The following is a 20486-nucleotide window of genomic DNA, read 5'->3' on the forward strand; positions in this document are numbered from 1 at the left end:
TGATAAACAACCAGTCACATTCACTTTATTCAGTCGTGTAAAGCTGTGCACCACTCAGGAGAATTTGGAAATGTAACGGTTGGAACAGCCGTTTCCCTATGATTTTAAGGCGTGAAGGACCATAATCTTTATTAGGGTTGGCCATAGTTTAAACTTGAATGATTTTGGTTCTAATTCTGATTCCTCATTTCAACTCCAGCTCCTATCAAATATCCTATCCTAGAAATATCCTATGGGATAAAAAAAAAAAAAAAAAAAAAAAAAAAAACTCAATTAAAACATGTAAACAGCAGCAAAATGAAGATCCATAAATTTTATGAGGTAGGAGCAAACACTCTGTGTACACAACTTCAGTTGATTCCTAATTGGCTAGGTGTAGACTTTTGTAACCATAGATAAGGATACAGTATTCCCTAAATTAGCACAAAAAGCAACCAGAACTCTTAATATGTTTTTTAAAAAAAAAGCTCAGTTTCATAACAGTGATGTTCTAAAGGTCTACCAATGCAGGTTGACTTCAGTTGGTTAGAATAACCTGCATGGACTACTGTGTGAATATACTCAATCAAGGCTATTTTTGTTATAAAAAACCCCAAAACAAAACAACTTTACCTAATTTATTGGATAATCATTTCAGCACGGCAACATGAATATTTTATGCTTTTAATCCAATTGTTAGAATTATTTTTGAATGATCGATGTATATGCTTGTTAAACTCTAATAATACCTACCTGTTAGGTGTCAAAACTAATGTTTTCCCAAGCAGTTTATCTAATTAGGGCAGTTCTTCATAGGTCTACTGGCCACACCATTACATCATACACATGTATGTAACAAAGATTTGGGAATAAAATGGGATCACAGACATAATTCTTTGGAGAAAGCTCTGGTAGTTTGCATTGGATTGTCCTTGATCTAAAAATTGTGTGTATTATATTGATATGGCTGGATCCAGTGTTGTCTCTTCATTTACATACATGTGTATGATGTAATGGTGTGGCCAGTGTTGTGCCTGAACGCGTTCATTGAACGAAAGTTCATGAACTCGTTCATATTTTGGGCGAACGTGAACTGAACGTACTGTATTAGCGCCTGATGAACGTTATTGTGAACTTGTTCATTCTGGTGTCTGTGAACGGCACACTCTCTAAGTTCAACTTCGTTCAATAGGTTGCCAAATTTCTATAGAGCCCTCCAGGCGAAACCCCGGCTAAATCACACCATAAACAAGCCTTAATATCGGGAAATAGCGGGAAAAACACCCAACACCCGCGTGCGTCATCAAAACAAAATGCAGAGTGGAAGCCACAGCAGCATGGAGGCGACCGTGGATGCGACAAAGCAGCAGTATGATCACTTAAAACAGTTTTATGACCAGGTGGTCGGTGAGGATGATGGCAACAATCTTACATTTCTCTGCAAACTTTGCCCGCTGGCTTTCAGTAAAAAAATCCGCACTTCAGTAACCTTAAATTCCTACCTCAGCCTGGTCCCTCGTTTGTGTTAGTAAAATGTTCTTGAGGGTTTTACTATTCATGTAACTTGTTTGTTAAACCTGCCTGGTATAATTTTCCAGGATTCCAGGATTCCTTTTTAGTATGTACTGAAATGGAATTTCAAATTGAAAAAAATATTAAAATTAAAAAAAACATTTGCACCTTAAAGACTACTTTCCTGTTTTTCTTTTAATAATTCTTCATAAAAAAGACCATTCAAGCAGCACATTTTTCCTGATGTTTTTGAGAATATACTTTAGGGGTGAAAGCTGCAGCTGCTACTAGTGTGAAGTGAATGGACAACAACAAAGGTTTAAAGCAACAATGGGGAAATGCTGTCCCCTAGGGATGGGCGATATGGGCTAAAAAATTTATCACGATAATTTCTAGGTTTTACCACGATAACGATAAGTGACGATAAAAAACAAAACAAAAACACAAAATCGGCCTAATGTATGAAACCAATCAAACAAGCCTGAAATATGAGAACTAATTTCACATTTATTTAAATGCTACACAGCAAATATAACTTGGCTTATAAAAGTTGCAAAGTAGTGCAACTGTAAATACAACCTGATAAATTGAGAAACAGAACTTAAAAGTATTTTACTGAAAATTAAAACTAATCAGTAATCACCTCCTAATATAAATGGATGTGTAAATTACCAGTTGCTGGAACATGCCATATATTGGATAAATAAATACCAGTGCAAGTTCTAACATACTTTAGACTCACTTCACTAAAAATAAAATTCAAATGTTATATTAACCTGTAACAACATTTTTTGCTGTTGGGCTACAAAAATGTGCAAATTGCATGATAAATAAAGGGGAAAAAAAACGAAAAATCTAAATACTAAAATAGAAATAAATAATTTCAATAAATTCCAACAAACATGTAAAACCTGAAATACTTCTTTGTGCAAGAATGTACAAATAAGACTAGCAGGATCGTCAGCATGCTAAACAATGAAATAAAAATAAATAATATCAAAAAATTTAAAAAGAATATAAAAACTGAAATACCTCTCTGTGCAACCCTCCTTCTCCACAGATCGAAGCGGCAAAATATCTTTAGCCAGGCAAAACGCAACGGCCTCTGTTAACTCTTTTCATCGCTTGCTTTGGCTGTCATATGGTGTGGAATAAGCAAACGCGTCAGCAAGTTTTATTTGAGTGGCAGTCGGTTTCTTAACAGAGGTTTTCGAAGTCGAGGCTTCTGCTGCATCGCAGAACATCTTCTGACTAGCATCATATTCCGGTTTGTGTTTTAGGTGGTGAAATAAATTGGTAGTGTTGCTCCCCTTTGTCGTCACAGGTTGTCTGCCAACTTTGCATATTACGACTTTCTCCATATCAGACTTTTTAAATCCAAACCAGTTCCAGATAATGGAGCTGGAGCCTCTTTTAGGAACCAGGTCTTGGGGCACGTCTCCTCCACCTTCCGCCATGCTTGTTGTTTGCACATGGCTCGCACGTGAGTTGGGCTGCAGGTGTGTCACGCGCAGTATACGTCACAGGCGGGAGTTTATCGTTTTTATCGCGAGATGACAAATTGTTACCATGAGGAATTTCTTTGACGATATATCGCACACGATAACATATCGCCCATCCCTACTGTCCCCTCAATGCTAATGTAAACCCTGGTTGGATAAGGATTCAAAACTGGATATGAAATCTGACGCACAGTTTCAGTGTTACAACTGATAAATTAATTGCTGTCTGTGGTTCTACAGTAGGCTATGGTGTAATTGAGCAATATATGAAAAAAAAAGAACTATGAACTAGTTCATTTTTTGGAACTGTGAACTTAGTTCAAAATTTTGAATTATGAACTATGAACTGAACTAGTTCATTTTAAAATGTGTGAACTGAACTTTGAACTAGTTCACGTAGAAAGAGAACTTTCCCAACACTGGGTGTGGAAGGGTGTGACTCTGCAGATGTATAAAATGCTTCTTATCTGTTATTGTGGGTCAAATATTTGAAGAAGTCTTCAAATTTCTGAAGAAGTTCATTATAAAGTGCATACATTTTAAAGTATACATTATTTAAAGTTAAACAAAAGTTTTCTTTAACAATTTACCTTTAACATTAATTAGATTTATGAATTCCATTGATCTGTGTTTTTTTCAGGCAAATCTTTAAAATTGTATATAGTTTAGCCCCCAGAAACTCCTTTCATGTACAAAGAAAGACAGAAAATGTTTTTTTTTTATCTCTTAACAAGATAATTTCATTATTCCACTTTTCAAATCTTGCACACACACAGAATCAAAGCTGTCTGAATTTAAGAAATACATTGGAGAATATGTTTCATTACATCTGCAATTTACATTTTGTAATGCCCAAAAGAAGCGAGTATAAAGGAGTATATACTAGCAAGGAGCTACTTCTTCTACAGTTATTCTTAGTAAGCTGAGCTTCAACAAGTGCTGGTGTCTTTCTGTAGCAGTCTATGTGTACATCCTGGACAGGCTGTCAGTCCATCTCGATAATTTAATTTTTATTAGGATTTTATTTTTTAAGACAGCATAAATTTTGGATAATTGCAGACACTTAATCCAGAGACTGTTTTACACTCTGCTTTGTAAAATATCTTAAACTCGTTCAGATTGGATAGCCAGAATCAATGCTGAATGCCCAAAGCAATTTCCATGATCTATTATAGATTATTTAATTTTTCTCACAAAATAAGACTATTGTTAGACTACTGTACCCTAGGACAGGTTTTCCCAAAGTGGAAATATATTATATGCATATATAAATCTTTTATGAATTAAGTAAATGTAAGATTGATCTACTTTTCTACTAAATGATTAAAATCTTAAAAACAACATCAAATGATTAAACTACATTTAAAAAAATATATAATAATTTCACTTTATATCTCTACATAAATATAGAGTAAATTAAATACATGTATTAGTAAGGTGGTCTCCTCTTTTGCATTGTTATACTGAGCTCACAGGCTGAAAGGTTTGGGAATCCCTTCGCCTCGTGAGACCATCCTCATCTCGCGAGCTTTCAAGATTTCTCTCGCTAATCAGTCTGGCTACTCTCCGTTGAAGAAAATTTGGAGCCGTTCACCGAACGAACGTCCAATCAGCGTTGGCTTTGAGGCGGGTTGAGGTGTGACGCAACGAGAAGCGCGACAGTTCAGTCTAAAGAACATGGTGGCTCCAGCCGATGAAACTAGCGTTAGCGTGGCTATCGAGCAAGTTTTATCGGAATTACAGAGTATTTCTTCACTGAAAAAAGAGCAAAACACTGCTCTGGAGGCTTTTCTCAGAGGAAAAGATGTTTTTGCTCTTCTCCTGACTGGTTTCGGCAAGAGTTTGATCTATCAATTGGCTCCTCTTCATCGTCGCTCAGTACGTCATATGCTTCGTTGATCTGATTGGTTTATTTGGCCCGTCTATCACCAACATAGACCAATCAGCTAACCAGTATTTTCGGCCCTTCCCAAAATTACTTCTACAGAAGGTTTCCAGATGGATATGCGGAGCAAATCCATCTGGCGGAGTCAGGTTAAGAATCCCTGCCATGGGAGCATCAGATCAAAAGGAGTTAAATTAAAATGTGCCTTTCAAAGAAAAAAAAGAGAAAAATCTAATTTGTCAGTTCCTTCAAGTTCTGCTTTTCGTGTTCTCCTTTTGTCTGTCCATCCTATAAAATTTAAATACAATAAACTAAAGTTTGTCCGCATTTGATAAACTTAAAAAAAATAATTTATACTTTTGCAAGGCATTATGGATCTTTATTTTAACGCCTGGTTGATCATGTGGGCTATATTTAAAATAATTGAATGTGTTTAAAGGCAAAAATAGCAATAATGTCCTCTGAAATGTAGTCAGATGGGCCCAGCCACCGTTTTAGGTATAAAGTGCGCCTGCAACATTTAGACAAACTTGCTTGTAAAAATAGCTCCAACCCAGGAGCAATGACCCAACATTTCTCCCCTACAGGGAAGCAACCTCAGTGAAAGCTAATATTTCACTCTAAGTCTCTTGTTATCACTAGAAGCAGACCCACATTTTGCCAGCAGGCCAGTCTACCCAGAGATCTACATGCCTCTCTTCTGCTGTAGTGTGTGACAGGCCCACAGTGGGCGTGGCCGTATGGCAATCCAAAGACTCTGATATGGGTCTGCACTCCCAAATCACAGGAGCCATCAGTCAACATCAGCAACTACTTCAACTTTACTGCCAAGAACAGAGGCATTTGACTTTGCAGGTGTCCAGCTCTGCCAGGAATGTCCAAGCAGTCAATCACCAGCATATTTTTCTCTGGTGTTTTTTGTTTTTCACTCCTGTAAGCACTGACCACAGATCAGCCGCCGGCACACCCCAGGTTAAGCCATCGGCCCCTCCTGTGCTTGTTGGACCGGGAGATTTTTAATTAACACAGTGGGGGAATCAAACAAGGCTGCCCAAGCGTTGCTTAAACCTCCCCATGTCTAACTCTTCCTTAACAATACAGAAGGACATATACATGGGTTATGAATCAGGAGAAATATTATGATCTATTGCAAGTTCTGTGTGGCAAAAGGCAATTTTACGATAACTAAAAAGCCTGTGGGGCTGTGGAAGCCTACAGAGCTGTTAGAGTTGGGGAATTACGCTGCACACTGTTAATGTGATTAAAAAGATACTTAAAATTGCCAGTTAGTAAGATTGCTTCCCTGATGTGATGAAACCGGAGAAAAGGAAAGTGTTAATAATAGCAATCATTTGCTTTTATAGAAAATTAACAGTTATTCTGTTGGCTTTAAACACAGAGGGAAAATATAAATTACTGATTACTTTGATAACACCCCCACTCCATGTTGCTGTGCTCTGTTGGCTGGCACTGATCAATGGCTCTGCCTCCTCCTTATGGTGTGACATCAGTCAATAGCTTTGATTACCGAGCAGCTAGCTGGACTCACGCTCAGCGGTGCCAGATCCTGTGTTGGCTGCTTTGTTTCCACATGGAGCCAAGCGTGCACTCACTCATGTGAGCGAGTAGGATTAGAGCATTATGAACTAGCGGTCAGGATCGCTGTCCTTATGCAAAGTCATATTTCATTTATTATGACTGAAACGCTCTGATCTGTGAAGTAGTTGTTTTGCTGATCGTACACTCTTGGCTTTGTCTCATCAGGCCATGTTCAGTCTATGTATGGTGGAGAGCGAGGCAGATGAAGTAACCCTGCAAGGAGTGACCAGCGTTGGACTGAAGCACGCTTTAGATTTCGCCTACACCGGACAGGTGAGCTTCTATAAATGAACTACTCTGCACTGCTTCCAGAGCTGTAGTTTCATGCTGATTATGATGTATAATGACACTGCAGTGCTCCCCCCTCTGAGACCCAACCATAAAGAAAATAATCTTTTTTTAAACAATTATTACAAAGTTGATGCCTGCATCAGTGTTTGCAGCATCCCAGTAATAATATCAAATGTGTTGACCTTTAAAAATTTACTGCAGCTATTATTCTCAATCTCAGGAAATTAAACTAATGAATGTTTTCCCAAGCTAAGTGCAGCTACTTTGCAGTCTAACTGGACTTGGTTACCCTAGAATGCAGAGCCTCCACTGCTCTGTAGGCAGCCCTCTTATCTAACTTTAACTGCCTCTCAGCAGCTCCCTCTCATGTATAACACTTATGTAAACTTTAATTATTGCCATAGGTTAATATCCTTTAATTTGATGCATAGTGTAAATTACAAGGGCCTGACTTTCAAGTAGTAATAATCCCCAAGATCTATCATGAAGTGTGAGCACATAATGCATTGTAATAAGTAAAATAAGTTAGTTTTAAACATTACAGCCCTTAGTATGTCTACCAAAAAGGCTGATTTTATAAAAAAAGAAAGCATTCTGTTGGTCATAGGTAACTGATTTCACATTCAAAATCTCAGTATAATAAACTATCCTATAGTTGGAAAGACTGGTTTAGGAATAATATCTAAAAAAAGAACAATATAGCTATAAAAATCTGGCTAAAAAAACTAAAACATTGTTTTTTTGTTGTTTTTTTTTCCTTGTCCATGCTCTCTAGGTCTTAAGCTGATGATTTTTGGTATTACAGAAAAAAAATGAAGCTTTCAAAAGATAGCATAATTTATTATCTGGCTCTAAAGGCTGACAGCTGCTTCTTCCACCCTTGTGGGAAATGACTGCTGTCAAACATTTACAATAACTGGCACATTTGGAGAAATTATGGCCCACTCTTTGCAAAATTGTTCTGCCACATTTTCAAGAATGAATGGCCTCTTTAAGGTCATTCCACTAGGTCACTTCAATTTTCGAGTCATTCTTTGTCTCGACATATTATCCATGTGCCCAGTAACAACCTTCAAAGGTTAGTCTTAGGGGATAGAAGTCACGGTGCAGTTAACTATTACAGCAGGTAGTCCAGGTACTCAGGAAGCAAAGCAGATCCAAGCCGTCAAAGTACAGCTGTCCTAATTGAATGTCGCTATGAAGTTCTTGTCTCATCATCAGTCCACAGCATATTTCTCAATAGGCTTAAGGATCATCTGGATATTCTTCTAGAGAAACCATACCTTTGAGCGATCTGATCACAGTTGTTTTCACTCTCTCTGTTACTTGTGTATCATCTTTGAAGTCTACGTTTTACTTTTACTTGAGTAAAAATATAATGAATTAGTTTTGGATACTCTACTCACCTCTGATCAGAAACAAATAGACTTAAGAAAAGTTAATTTCGGAAAGCTGCAAAGGCGGATATCTGCCTGCTGGCAGTAACTAAACATCCCTCCTAAAAATCCACTAAACTTCCAGCTCATTTGACCGCTTTTGTCTGCTACAATCCATAAACATGTGTTCTTTTGTTAAATTTTAAGTATATTCTTGGTAATGCTAATTATTTTTTTGTGTTATTAACTTATGCCTGTGTAGTAGGGGTGTAAATCACATCCATCATGGCGAATTCGATTCAGTATCGATTTCTTGACCCAACGATTCGATTATTTTCGATACTCAAGAATACACCACGATGCGATGCGATTCGATTCGATTAATCGATTAATTGGTTAACTTTTTATTTATTTTTTTTACACCATACAGGCTAAACAAAGTTTCAAGTTTGAAATAAATCAATGAAAGCTGTAATATCGTTATGCATTTTTTTTTTTAGAAACAACAGCAAATAACCAAAGTAGAAAAGTTGCATCAAAAAATACTGTACATAATCAGTGCAATGAGTGCACTGATTATGTACTGCACATAATCAGTGCAATGAGTGCAATGCTCGGCTCCAGACGTCCCGCCCCCTTGAGAGACGCTCCGCTGCTCCTCTCCCAAATTGTAGCTGACCGCAAACAGTGCCGCAGACAGGAGGCCAGCTTGTTTTGTTTTTATGACCGAAATTGCGGAAAACAACTCGTGAAGTTTGACCCGCTAGAAGAGCGAGGTGTGCGAGAACGCTGGGACCCTTTTTACACCTGGATCTCCGCCCTTTTTGGCCCTCATGTCCGACCGTCGTCGGACTAAACTCGCCCCCACTTCCTCGCCGCCTCGGCCGTATCTAGACCCACAGTGTGTAGCACAGACCACGCTTCAATACTGAGCATAATTTAGAAATGTCTGTGTCAAGCTTGCTGCAACAAACTGCTGCAGGAGTATAACCAGGAAGCGAGGTAGGAGGGCAAAATAGTTTTAGCGCCACCGCAGCACGGGAGGGAGAATTACGTCCAGGAGCAAATGGATAAAAATTGACCGGAGCAAAAAAAAAACATGCATCGATTATCTTGTGGACGTGTCGATGCATTGGATCGTCGACTGTTGGATCGATGCATCGATACAAAACGATTATTATTTACAACCCTACTGTGTAGTATATGTGTATTTAGAGCTGGTGTCTCTCAGAAAACTGTCGTTATGGTGACATAATGGCAATAAAAACTCTTGATTAGGCTATTATGTGATAACGATATGGGTGTTAAACATGGCTTGCATCTAAAGGGCTGGTTATCCTCCCGCAGCAGTGTGTTGCAGGGAGGTTGTCGCAGATATTTTTGATTTATGCCCAATATTAAGGCATGGTCTAGGCTATGTTATTCCACGCCACAATGCAAGAGGGACAATCACGAAATAGCTGTGGGTCTAGATACGGCCTAGGCGATGAGGAAGTGGGGGCAAGTTTGTGGGAATACAGAGGGACATGAGGGTGAAAAAGAGCGGGGATCCAGGTGGAAAAAGGGTCCCAGCGTTCTTGCGGACCTCGCTCTTCTAGCTGGTCCAGCTTCTCAAGTCGGTTTTCCACAATGGCGGCTTGACCCAGGTTTAGGTGTGATTGTGCGGGGGGGTCAGAGAGACATCTGTATTGCTGCTCTAAAATGTATTTTTCTCATCTGTGACAGTTCTGTAAATGTCACTTCAAAATAAAGTTGAAAAAAGTAAGAAATTATATTGGTCTGAGATTAGCTAAAGACGTGCTTAATTGGGGGCATATCGCGATATATATCATTACTGAAGTATAAAATAGTCCATATCATGATATATGATTTTTTTCCATATCGCCCAGCACTACTGACAAGTACCGATAAAAGAAAGTGTAAATAAGATCAATAAAATACAATAAGCCAATAGTGTGCCATAATTTAATTGTAATCCAAAAAGCCCCTCTATATATTGATAAGAAGAAAAAATAGAGAAAATCTGTGACGGGGCCAATATTTGCAGACTTGCAAATAACAGTTATCTAAAGCGGTTCAAAAGTCACTCACATTGGTATAAGGAAAATGAATTATAAATGTTTACTTTAAATAGATTTAAATAAAGATAGATCACACTTAGTGAGTTAGAATTTCACATTTTAAATAAATAGATACAGCTACTTTTTCATTTCAAACTCGAAGTGTATTTACCTAAATCTCCTACTGAGTAAAGACATTCTGGCATGTATTTGTGGAATAGAAACAGGGTTATGCTTTGTTTTCCCCGTGAGCAGATGAAGTCATGCACCCTGGAGAGAAACTATGATTTAAAATTTGTAGTTGTTGACCAGTGCCACACATGTCAACAAAAATAATTCAGATTAGGTTTTGCAGATTACTGTTTTAATCTCAGCACCATAAGCTCCTAGATCAGGACTTAAAAGCCAGGCAAAAGTGTATATAAGGTCGTCCATCCTTGGTGAACGGCAGCTGCAATCCAGAACAGCTGTGGATGTAAATGAATGTATATTAAAGAAAGCGTTTTCAAGGTGAGGGTCAGGTCAGGAAACTTTTTCTTTCGGGAGACATCACTACCTTTGCTTGTCTTCTCTCCTTCAGCTGTAGCTGTTCGAAGTGTGTAATTGTTTTTCCTGACCTTCCTTATGCAAGTGTTACTGGGGCAACCAGAACTGTGGCTTATTTTGTATCCTTAAAAGCTGTCAACTTGTTAAATACTCCAAATTTTGTTTCCACGAAAATGAGTGAGTGAGCCAGTAAGTAGGTCAGCTGCAGGCTTGCGAGCTGCCTCGTTTTATGTTTGTTTTGCTCCCTATAGATCAGTGGATCCCAACCCTGGTCCTCGAACACCCCTGTCCTACATGTTGTTGTCGTCTTTTTGTTGCATCACACCAGAAAAGAACTGATGATTAACAGGCTTCTGCAGCACTTCATTGTAAAGGAGGAGCCTTCATTTGAATCTAAAACGTGCAGGGTCAGGGGTCCCTGAGGACCAGGATTGGGAACCACTGCTATAGATGATAGAAGATGCAACCAGGGCGACATATCTCCTGCCCTGTAAATAACATCCTACAAAAAATATTTAAACTGAGTGAGGGAGCAGACAAAACATCACAGAATGCCAACTTTTTTACATTATGCCTGAAATCCTAACCGGACAACACAAATATTTTGCCTTTGTTTTAATATATCCAGGTGACAGTTCACGACTAGCGATTAAAATACATGTTGTGATTATGCAAGAACTCCCTTGACTCCTACTATAAAGTGGGCACTAGATTACAAAACCGACTGAAGTGCTTTAACTATAATGGGCTGCTAGAGTGAGGGGTCTAATAGCAGGATAGGGAAAAAAACGTTCATTATGGTCACTGGAGTCATTATTTCAGATTACAATCACTGCTGTCCCTTGACAGGACACTAATTAGATTGAAGACATTTTTTGTTCCTTATTTGAGATGTGTAGTAGCACTTTTGCCTTGCAGAAAGGGTTTGAATGGGTTTGAATTCCAATTGAAACATACTCCCTAAGCGCAGGCTTTAGATTGTGTTTCTACACAGATACAATCTATTTCTGTGGGGAGTGCTAGCCTAGTGGTTATAGCAATGCACTTGTGCTCTGAGAAGAGTACCCAGTTCGATTCCGACAGCCTGCACTCTGGGTTCCTGAGCAAGACCCTTATTCTCACACAATGGTGGCTCACTCCTCCCCAAGGGATGGGTTAAATGCAGAGTGTGAATTTCCCCATGGTGTGACAATAAAGGGATTTATATTTTTCTATTTAGACTCGCCTAACCATTGTCTGACTGGCTACCAATCCTGTATAGCCTTTTATCTCCTTTCACTCCTTATCATACCCATTCATTCTTAAAGATATTGTGGAGGATGTTTGAAAGACCCGCCCCCTCTCCACTTAAAAAAAAAAATAAGAGCATGCACAAGCCCATTTTCCTTGTGCACGACCTTTTTAAATTGTGCTGTTCTCATCGCCGGGCTGCTCAGTTGTGCAGTGGATAGCACTGCTGCCTTGCAGCAAGAAGGTTCCGGGTTCAATTCCTGGCCCCGGGTTTTTCTGCATGGAGTTTGCATGTTCTCATGCGTGGGTTCTCTCCGGGTACTCCAGCTTCCTCCCACAGTCCAAAAACATGACTGTTAGGTTGATTGGCTCTACATACTCCTTAGGTGTGAGTGTGTGCGTGAGTTTTTGTTTGTAATGATTGTCTCTGTTGCCCTGCTATGGACTGGCGACTTGTCCAGGGTGTACCCCGCCCCTCGCCCCTGGACAGCTGGAGATAGGCACCAGCACCCCACGCAACCCCGCTTGGGATAAGCGTGACAGAAAATAGAAGGATGAATGTTCTCATAGCTCACACAAGCTTACTGTGTCCACATACAGCGGGGACTATAAAGTGGACTATATAGCAAACTCACTTAACTGACCATGCGGACAGATGATCACTGCTTTTTGCTTCATTGGCTGCCTGTGCCATCTTTGTTATTAGTCGCCACCATCAGGTAGCGACAGCCTATGGCGACAGCGGGCCGCTGTGACAGCAAATCCTATAATGCTTTTCGAGGAGATTCTGAGATTTGAGATAAATGTAGGGCCTCCTTGGGTCACAATATATGAAGGATCAGAGATTTTGCTGTTACACATCTCATCCAAAAATGACCAACTTCCAACCGGTGTGTTAAACAAAAATCTTATTTTACTATTAAATTGTAAGTCTTCATGACGTACATACTAATGTTTTGGAAAGGATTTTGATTGTATTATGTCCCTGTTTTAGATCAGTGTAATATTGATAAAAGAAGAGAGGAAGAAGATTAGAAGATTGAATGATAGTGGAGAATGAACAATCTAGTTAAAAGAGTTAAACAGAGAGCAGGCAGAAGTCAGAAGAGAGCTAGAAAGAAAAGAAGTTTGAGAGGGAAGGAGACAGAAAAGACTGAATGACCAGATGGCACCAATAAACACTATCCATTAATTCATTTTATTAATCTTAGGAAATACTAACAGTATAAAGAGTTTTTAGGTATAAATGTTAATAAACATGTTAAAATTGGTGACAGGATCACTGTCCGAGTTTCCTAATTTAATTTTGATGATGTGTTTTTCTTTTTATCTACGAGCTAGAATTGTCCCAAGAGTTGATTTCAGAAAACTGGTCACCTTATATTAGAAACTCTTTTAATCAGGTGACTCTGGCATCTGTCAGAGGATTTTTAAAACTTGGCTCCATGATTTGCTTTTAGTTATATAAGCTTTCCCAATCTACAGGGCTTATTGCCAGCACGCCTTTTTCTTTCATGTTACAAGCCTTTTGCATAAAGGCCTCCACTTCTCTGTTACATCCTCCCCTTCTGACCACAGCAGAGAAGTTGATGCTGCTCCACCAAGCTGCACGGCTAAATTGCTGCTAAAGGCCAATTTATGCTTCTGACGCATAGCCTCTGCAACCGTTAAATCTGTCTCTGTGCAAAAAAAATCCTGACTATGCAGACCTCAAGCGGAAGTGCGCAGACAAAAAAGCAGCTGTGATCGGTCCTTGGTATGCCTTTCCGGCTGTCTTTGTGGTCGTCCTTCTAGATTTGGTGCCGGGGCGCGCCATTTTTAAAAACCGAGGAACAGCTGCAATGGACAACCTATGTGTCCTCCTTTGTCTTTTTGACAACTCCATTACCAGAACCTGTTCCTCTTTGATGTCTAGCAACTCTAGATCTATCTCTGTGATATCTTGCAGACACGCCATTGTTGTTTTGGAAGATAAAAATTCCCGCCGGCGCCGCCGAAGTTCTTGCAAGTTTTCGAATAGGCTTCCCCTTGCACTACGTCCCTAGAAATTCCAGAGCAACAGTGCAGAAAAATACCAGCAAAACTGGTTTGCGACCAAACCTAAGCGACATTTGATGTGTGTAGTTGCAGAAGTATAATCTGGCCTTAAAGGAATAGTACACCCAAAACATGATTAGCCTTCATTTTCTACTCACCCCCATGCTGAACAACACTCTGGAGTACTTTTTTGATATCTCAAATGCATCTGGAGATCTGGGAGGCTTCTTGCTGTCTGCTGACATTCAAATAATGGAGGTCTATGGTGACCGAGACAGAAAGGTCCATAAAAGTCCACAAAAAACGTGTCAATATTCCTCCATACTGCTCGTCCAATGTATTCCAAGTGTCCTGAGTGGATAGCATCCAGAATTTACTCGAAACGAAGTCATTTAGAATGTTTTTAGAGCATAAACAGTAGTGTATAGGATTTCCTGAAAGCGCGCACACGCGCGCTCACGACGCTACTGAAGCCGGCAGATCAAACCAGATGAAAGTGCGCATTCAGCGTCTGCTCTTCCAATAATGCAAGCGTAGAAGAAGAAATGTGCTGTTTACCTGTGTAAAGAAAGAAACAACGAAAGAAAAATATCTGAGGACTTCAGTGTTGAGGAAGAGCATGAGTTCTTTGCCGAGCTGAATGCGCTGGTTTGGTCTGCCGGCTTCCGTAGCGTCGTGAGCGCGCGTGTGCGCGCTTTCAGGAAATCCTATACACTACTGTTTATGCTCTAAAAACATTCTAAATGACTTCGTTTCGAGTAAATTCTGGATGCTACCCACTCAGGACACTTGGAATACATTGGACGAGCAGTATGGAGGAATATTGACACGTTTTTTGTGGACTTTTATGGACCTTTCTGTCTCGGTCACCATAGACCTCCATTATTTGAATGTCAGCAGACAGCAAGAAGCCTCCCAGATCTCCAGATGCATTTGAGATATCAAAAAAGTACTCCAGAGTGTTGTTCAGCATGGGGGTGAGTAGAAAATGAAGGCTAATCATGTTTTGGGTGTACTATTCCTTTAATTCGGTGATAACTTGAAAAATAATTAATTCTGCATCGTTGTCACCATTAAACTGTAAACAATCCCTGACTGGACTCATGTTGCTGCTCTAGCATGCCTCTGCTCCCTGGCATTACTTCTTTTATAAATACCAGTGAGGCTTAGCATTAAAATGGACAGTGCGCCTACTAGTGGATGTCAGTAACGTTACACCACTGAAACGCAATATGTTCAATTAGTTGAGTGGAAAAACTAATCAACGATTAATTAGAAGTTGATAATTTCTTTATATGCTTGTTCCTTTGATAGAGGATATTGGCCTATCCATTATATTGACCTTATACGTGAGAGCGTTCTGACCAGCTGTCTCACTGTGTGGTGTTGACGCTGCAGTGCCTCAGACTGGAAGAAGGTGAGAAGAGTAGCAAGAACAGCAGCGAAGATTATCGGGGCTCCTCTTCCCTCCATTAAGGACATTACATTCCAGCACTGTGTGTCCCGAGCCCGTAACATCATCAATGACCCCTCACACCCTGACCATGGACTGTTCTTCCTGCTGCTTTCTGGGAAGAGACTTCGAAGCACCTGATGCAAGTCCAGCAGATTCCAGAACAGTTTCTTCCCCACTGCTATTAGACAGCTGAATGTTGTGTAAAATGGATTATTTTATTTATATATGTAAAAAAGGTTTAGAACTGTAAATATTCAGTCATTTGTTTATATTACTATTGTTTTTTTATGTTTTTATTTCTGTTTTTCAAGGCTGTACTTTAAAAAATAAAATTTTCTAGAGCTGTTTCAAATGAAAATTCTTTTTGTCTACACTCAAAATAAATGTTTTTTTTTTCGTTATCTTATCCAGGCCAATTAGTTATACGTCAGCCTGAACACCTAAATTCAGCCAATCATATATCAACGGTCATCTGTCAATCAAATTTTTTCGGTCATACGATCTTGATTCATATGTCGCATCTAATATACGCAATAGTTGAAATAAGAAATAAGAATCTTTTACTTTCCCATTGAGTTCCGTCCCAGTGTTCACGAGGATGGACGTCTGTGTCTTCGGCAGGCATAGAGCTAACAGAACTGGCAGCGTTGCGAGGCAAGGGCTCAAACATGTACGGCTGTAAGCCTTCTACACCAAACCAAGCTTCTGCCGCCCTGGCGTCCTCTTCCTCAACATCTTCGTCCACACTTTCCTCCTCTAAATAAAAAATGTATGACAGAGGAGACTCATCGACTACGACCTCCGACACTAAACTCTCATCCTCTTGCATGTTTCCTCTGTCCATAGCGTTCCTTGACAGTGTCGTTTCTAAGTCACCAATTTAGTGCTACTTGGTCCCAATGGAATTTCCCATTAGAAACCTACTAGCAATAAGTTGCTTAATGGTTAGCAAGATGCTTCCGAGACACCGGCCACAACCAAACTTGCTTGTGAACCTTCCGCCCCAACAATCCGGCCCTCGTGATAAAACGACCAATCACATTCACTTTATTCACTTGTGTAAAGTCGTGCACCCCTCTGCAGAATTCTGAACTGCAACGATTGGTAGCAGCTTCCCTGCGACTTTGAAGAGAAAGTCTCTAACTTACCCTACTGGGAATATTTTTGTCCAAAAAAGTTAATTTTTTCTGGCACTTTGTCAGCATAAATTAATTGAAAGCATTTTGCAATGTGGGGTGAAGTCGGCCATAGTTTTGGTTTGGCTTTATGTTTGCTGCTGATCCTACATGGCTTGTGACAAACTACAAACAGGACTCATATTCTGGGTCCGGGGCGTCCATCTATCAGCTTCCCTGTCAGCCTTCAGACCAGCTAGCAATCAATGCTGCTCTTTCCTGACAGGAATTACTATCATATTCTTGATGAATAGCCTACCTGAGTCTCTAGCTTGTACCCCTACATCAGGAAGTTTCAGGAGAATTTGGATTGTGAGTGGTGGTTAGAGCATTTCCGCTCTCTCTGAATCAGTGCTTAGACTGTCATAACTGCAGCAATATAACCTCCTATAATTGCCCTCTTGTCTGAATATGTTAAGCTTATGAAGCTCATAGATAGTGTGTGTGGTTAACTGGCCTGGAGCCCAGGCCTGCCAGGAAGCCATGCTGTGATGAATGGAAATGTGCATATGCAGCTAATTGAAAGCAGAGGAAATTGATACGGTTATGAGAAAAGCATTGTGGGATTTTGTTTCTCCTCTAGGTATACAAATATACGCAGAAAATAGTTTATCTGTGAGGTACAAGTAAACCTCAAAACAGATAAATGATGTGTTTATATCTGCTCTATCAAGAAAATCCTGTTGGTTTTAAATCCAGTTAAACTACTTTACACCGCTCTTACAATAAGTGAACAACATGCTGTGGAGGCTGACGGAACAGTTGTTCTCAGTTCTGTTTTTGTTTTCTGCCTTAGAATAAATAAATAATGAGAACAATTCTGGAAAAAAACATGATAGCCATCAGCGCTAATAGATAATGCTTACCTATGTTGTTTATTGGCAACTTTGATAAACAAGGGAGACAAAACGACAGAGTCATTTTTCTCACTTACACCTCTGATGCAGTCCCAGTTATGCTGCTACTATATGCGGCAGTGCAGCTGAATAAATCATCAAAGCTTTCTGCAGCTTAAATTAAATAATTCGAAGTGGACTTTTTCACCGTGCCACAGGTGAAACATATGTGAATTAGGTTATTATTGTAACTATTGATAAAACAGGAACTTTGCTGGATCTCGCTGTATGCTTCAGGTAAATGGTCCAAACAGCACTCTGACACTACATGTGTCTGCACTTAGCAGCTTATTAGGATGAATTGGTGGATTTACGGAGTTTTATGCAGAGAGAGAGACATGGCAGGATTCCATATGACTATTTTGGCAATGAAGTTATGATAAAATTGTAGGAAAATGACTAACAGCATATGCCTCGAGGTTTTCCTGAAAAGGATTTCATGCTATGCTGCAGCAAATCTGTAAAGTTAATGACCTTTATAATTTGCTTTGGGCCAGATTCTGCTGGAGCCGGCTGTCATCCAGGATGTCCTGTCTGCGGGCAGTCACCTTCAGCTGCTGGAGCTCCTCAGCCTCTGCTCAAGCTACCTCATCCAGGTACGCACACCTAAACCACACGAGGATTTTCTACAGCACTCAAGCTAGCTTTGCATTGTAATAGCTCATGCATAGCCCGCACCTTTAACCTCAGCTCCAATCATTAGTTCTATCCTGAACTCTTAAGGTGGATTCTAGAAATCACGCCCTCCCTGATGAGGGCTGGGATTTGGTGCTGTGAGGAATACTAATCCTGAATAAATCCTTGTGTTAGCAACGACAAGAATCAATTCATCATGTGCATCTCTCTTCTGATCTCGACGTAGAAGTACTGTAGAACCAAATTGCAGATTCATTCCATATCTAATAAATCATTAAAACATTTATCCTGTCTTTGCTTCACACAGAATAAGAGTGTTTTATTATTACTCCTTTGTTTTTGCAGTAATTACTACAGAAAAACACTTAAGCTTTTAGCATATTAACTTTTCTTTTTTTAAATCATTGTACCTTTATAGCTGTATTGTCTTAAATCAACACAGTCTAAGTTTTGATTCAAGTGTTAGCCTAATTTGAATTTTATTAGATTTGTCCGGCCAAAATTCAGCGCTTGCTGTATATCTGTGCTCCGTGAGGGCTGCCCTTCTAAAACACTCAACTATGGCTACGTTCACACAGTAGCCTGAAATGACTCAAATCCAATTGTTTTTGCCCATGTGCGACCTGTATGCGGTCTTTACGTGACAGTCTGAGCAACACAGATCTGATTTTTTCCAATGCGACCCAGACCACTTGGCTCTGTGGTTTTGAATCCGATACGAATTTGATCTTTTCAAATGCAACCTGTGTCTGAATGGCCATGTCGCATTCATCCGACCTGAACTCCATTATTAGCCGACATAGGTCACTATTCCATTTAATGTTGTGACCGATAAATGTGTATTGTCTTATTCAACTGGCTGTTAAATGATCAAACTGTTTCCCAGCTGTGAACGTAACACCTCGCTCCATTCATGTTTCCCAGTGTTTCCGGTTTAATTATTTATTTATTTTATTATCTATTTTGTTAGTGCATCGGAGCGAACTGGAGCGGAGCGAAATCCTCGTTGCATCCTTTGAATTGAAATCGCTCTGCCCGCCACCATATTTCTTCCACTCTGCTCCTCCACTCCACTGGAGAGTCATATTTATGTTTGACGGTCTTGAAAAGATTGAGTTTTTAAGGTTGGGAAATGTTTACTTCCGTAAACTTAGAGCGCGCTTGCCTGTGACATCTACCGCCCTCTACTGAGCATGTGGGACACTTAAGCTGTATGAATGCAGTTCACACAGGAGATCACATACAAGTCGCATATATTTGGAAATGTGAACAGCAACACAAAAAAATCAGAATTGAGAATTAAGGCCTGCAGTGTGCCTATGTAACTAAAGAACAGTCCCGTTACAACATGGCAAGCAAACCAAGCAATTCCCTAGGGCCCCGAGTTGGCCAGGGGCCCCCAGACAGTGGTTGACCTGGTTATAAACTGCATCTATTGACAAACTTTGCTAATTGCTCACTGCTTGCGCAGTCTATGCAGCTTATAAAATAAAATCCAACATAAACTGCAAATCAATTCGATCAATGCATTTTTTTTCTATTTTACAGCCTGAAACCAAAGATAAAAATATGAGAAACAACTGTCGTCCCCTCGGAGATAATATGGAGAAACGGAGCACAGTTTTTGCTTGCCATGCCACGTTTAATATAGTAATAATATAAAAAATTGAAACGGGAATACATTCATCATTATTTTATTTTGTTTGGGTGCTTATAGCATCTCAGCCTGCATGACGCTGGATATCCCAGTCAGTTTTATTGATTAAACAGAATTTTACTCTCCTGGCGGATGACCTAGCCAGTGCTTTATATCCCTAATGAAATCAGTTTTACAAAAAAAGATGAATAGGTTGAAGAGTTGGATTTAGATGAATATGTTTAATTGAACATCAGTGTCCTTTAAAAAAGGGTTCATAAATGTCCTTACTCAGCACATCAAAGAGCTACAGGTGCATAAATAAATAATCCCATAGGAAGAAGACTATGTGGTGGCCCAAATTATTTAGCAGTCTAGGCTTCCAGAACAATGAAACTCACAGGTCTGTAACAACCCTGCTATCCAATAATCACCTTAAGATACACCTGTTAACTGTGCAGCGCAATTCTCCATGAGAATTTTTTTTTCTTGCTAAATTCAATTACACGATGAAGCAAAAACATAATCAGGAGTCAATCCGCACATTTTCAGATAAGGTGGCTCCACTTTAATGTGATCAGCAAAAGCAGATCGCACAGTTTGTGAATATTTCTGCTACTGTACATTAAAGCATTCAGTGCTGATTGTGAAAGAAGATAAAGTTGATTAA

The 20486-nt window shown here is 39.6% G+C and overlaps 1 protein-coding gene across 3 annotated transcripts in view; it reads left to right on the forward strand.

The window, feature by feature from the left end:
- The window catches only part of klhl32 (kelch-like family member 32), an 84288-nt gene that overhangs the window by 23156 nt on the left and 40646 nt on the right, over positions 1 to 20486 (forward strand). For all 3 annotated transcript variants that reach the window (XM_038303721.1, XM_038303722.1, XM_038303720.1), the window contains 2 exons: positions 6643 to 6750; positions 18042 to 18140. In XM_038303721.1, coding sequence (XP_038159649.1) covers positions 6643 to 6750; positions 18042 to 18140 — 207 coding nt within the window. The remainder of the gene's footprint in view (positions 1 to 6642; positions 6751 to 18041; positions 18141 to 20486) is intronic.

Source organism: Cyprinodon tularosa, unplaced genomic scaffold (assembly GCF_016077235.1).
Source record: "Cyprinodon tularosa strain WSP-4 unplaced genomic scaffold, ASM1607723v1 ctg519, whole genome shotgun sequence".
Classification (NCBI taxonomy): domain Eukaryota; kingdom Metazoa; phylum Chordata; class Actinopteri; order Cyprinodontiformes; family Cyprinodontidae; genus Cyprinodon; species Cyprinodon tularosa.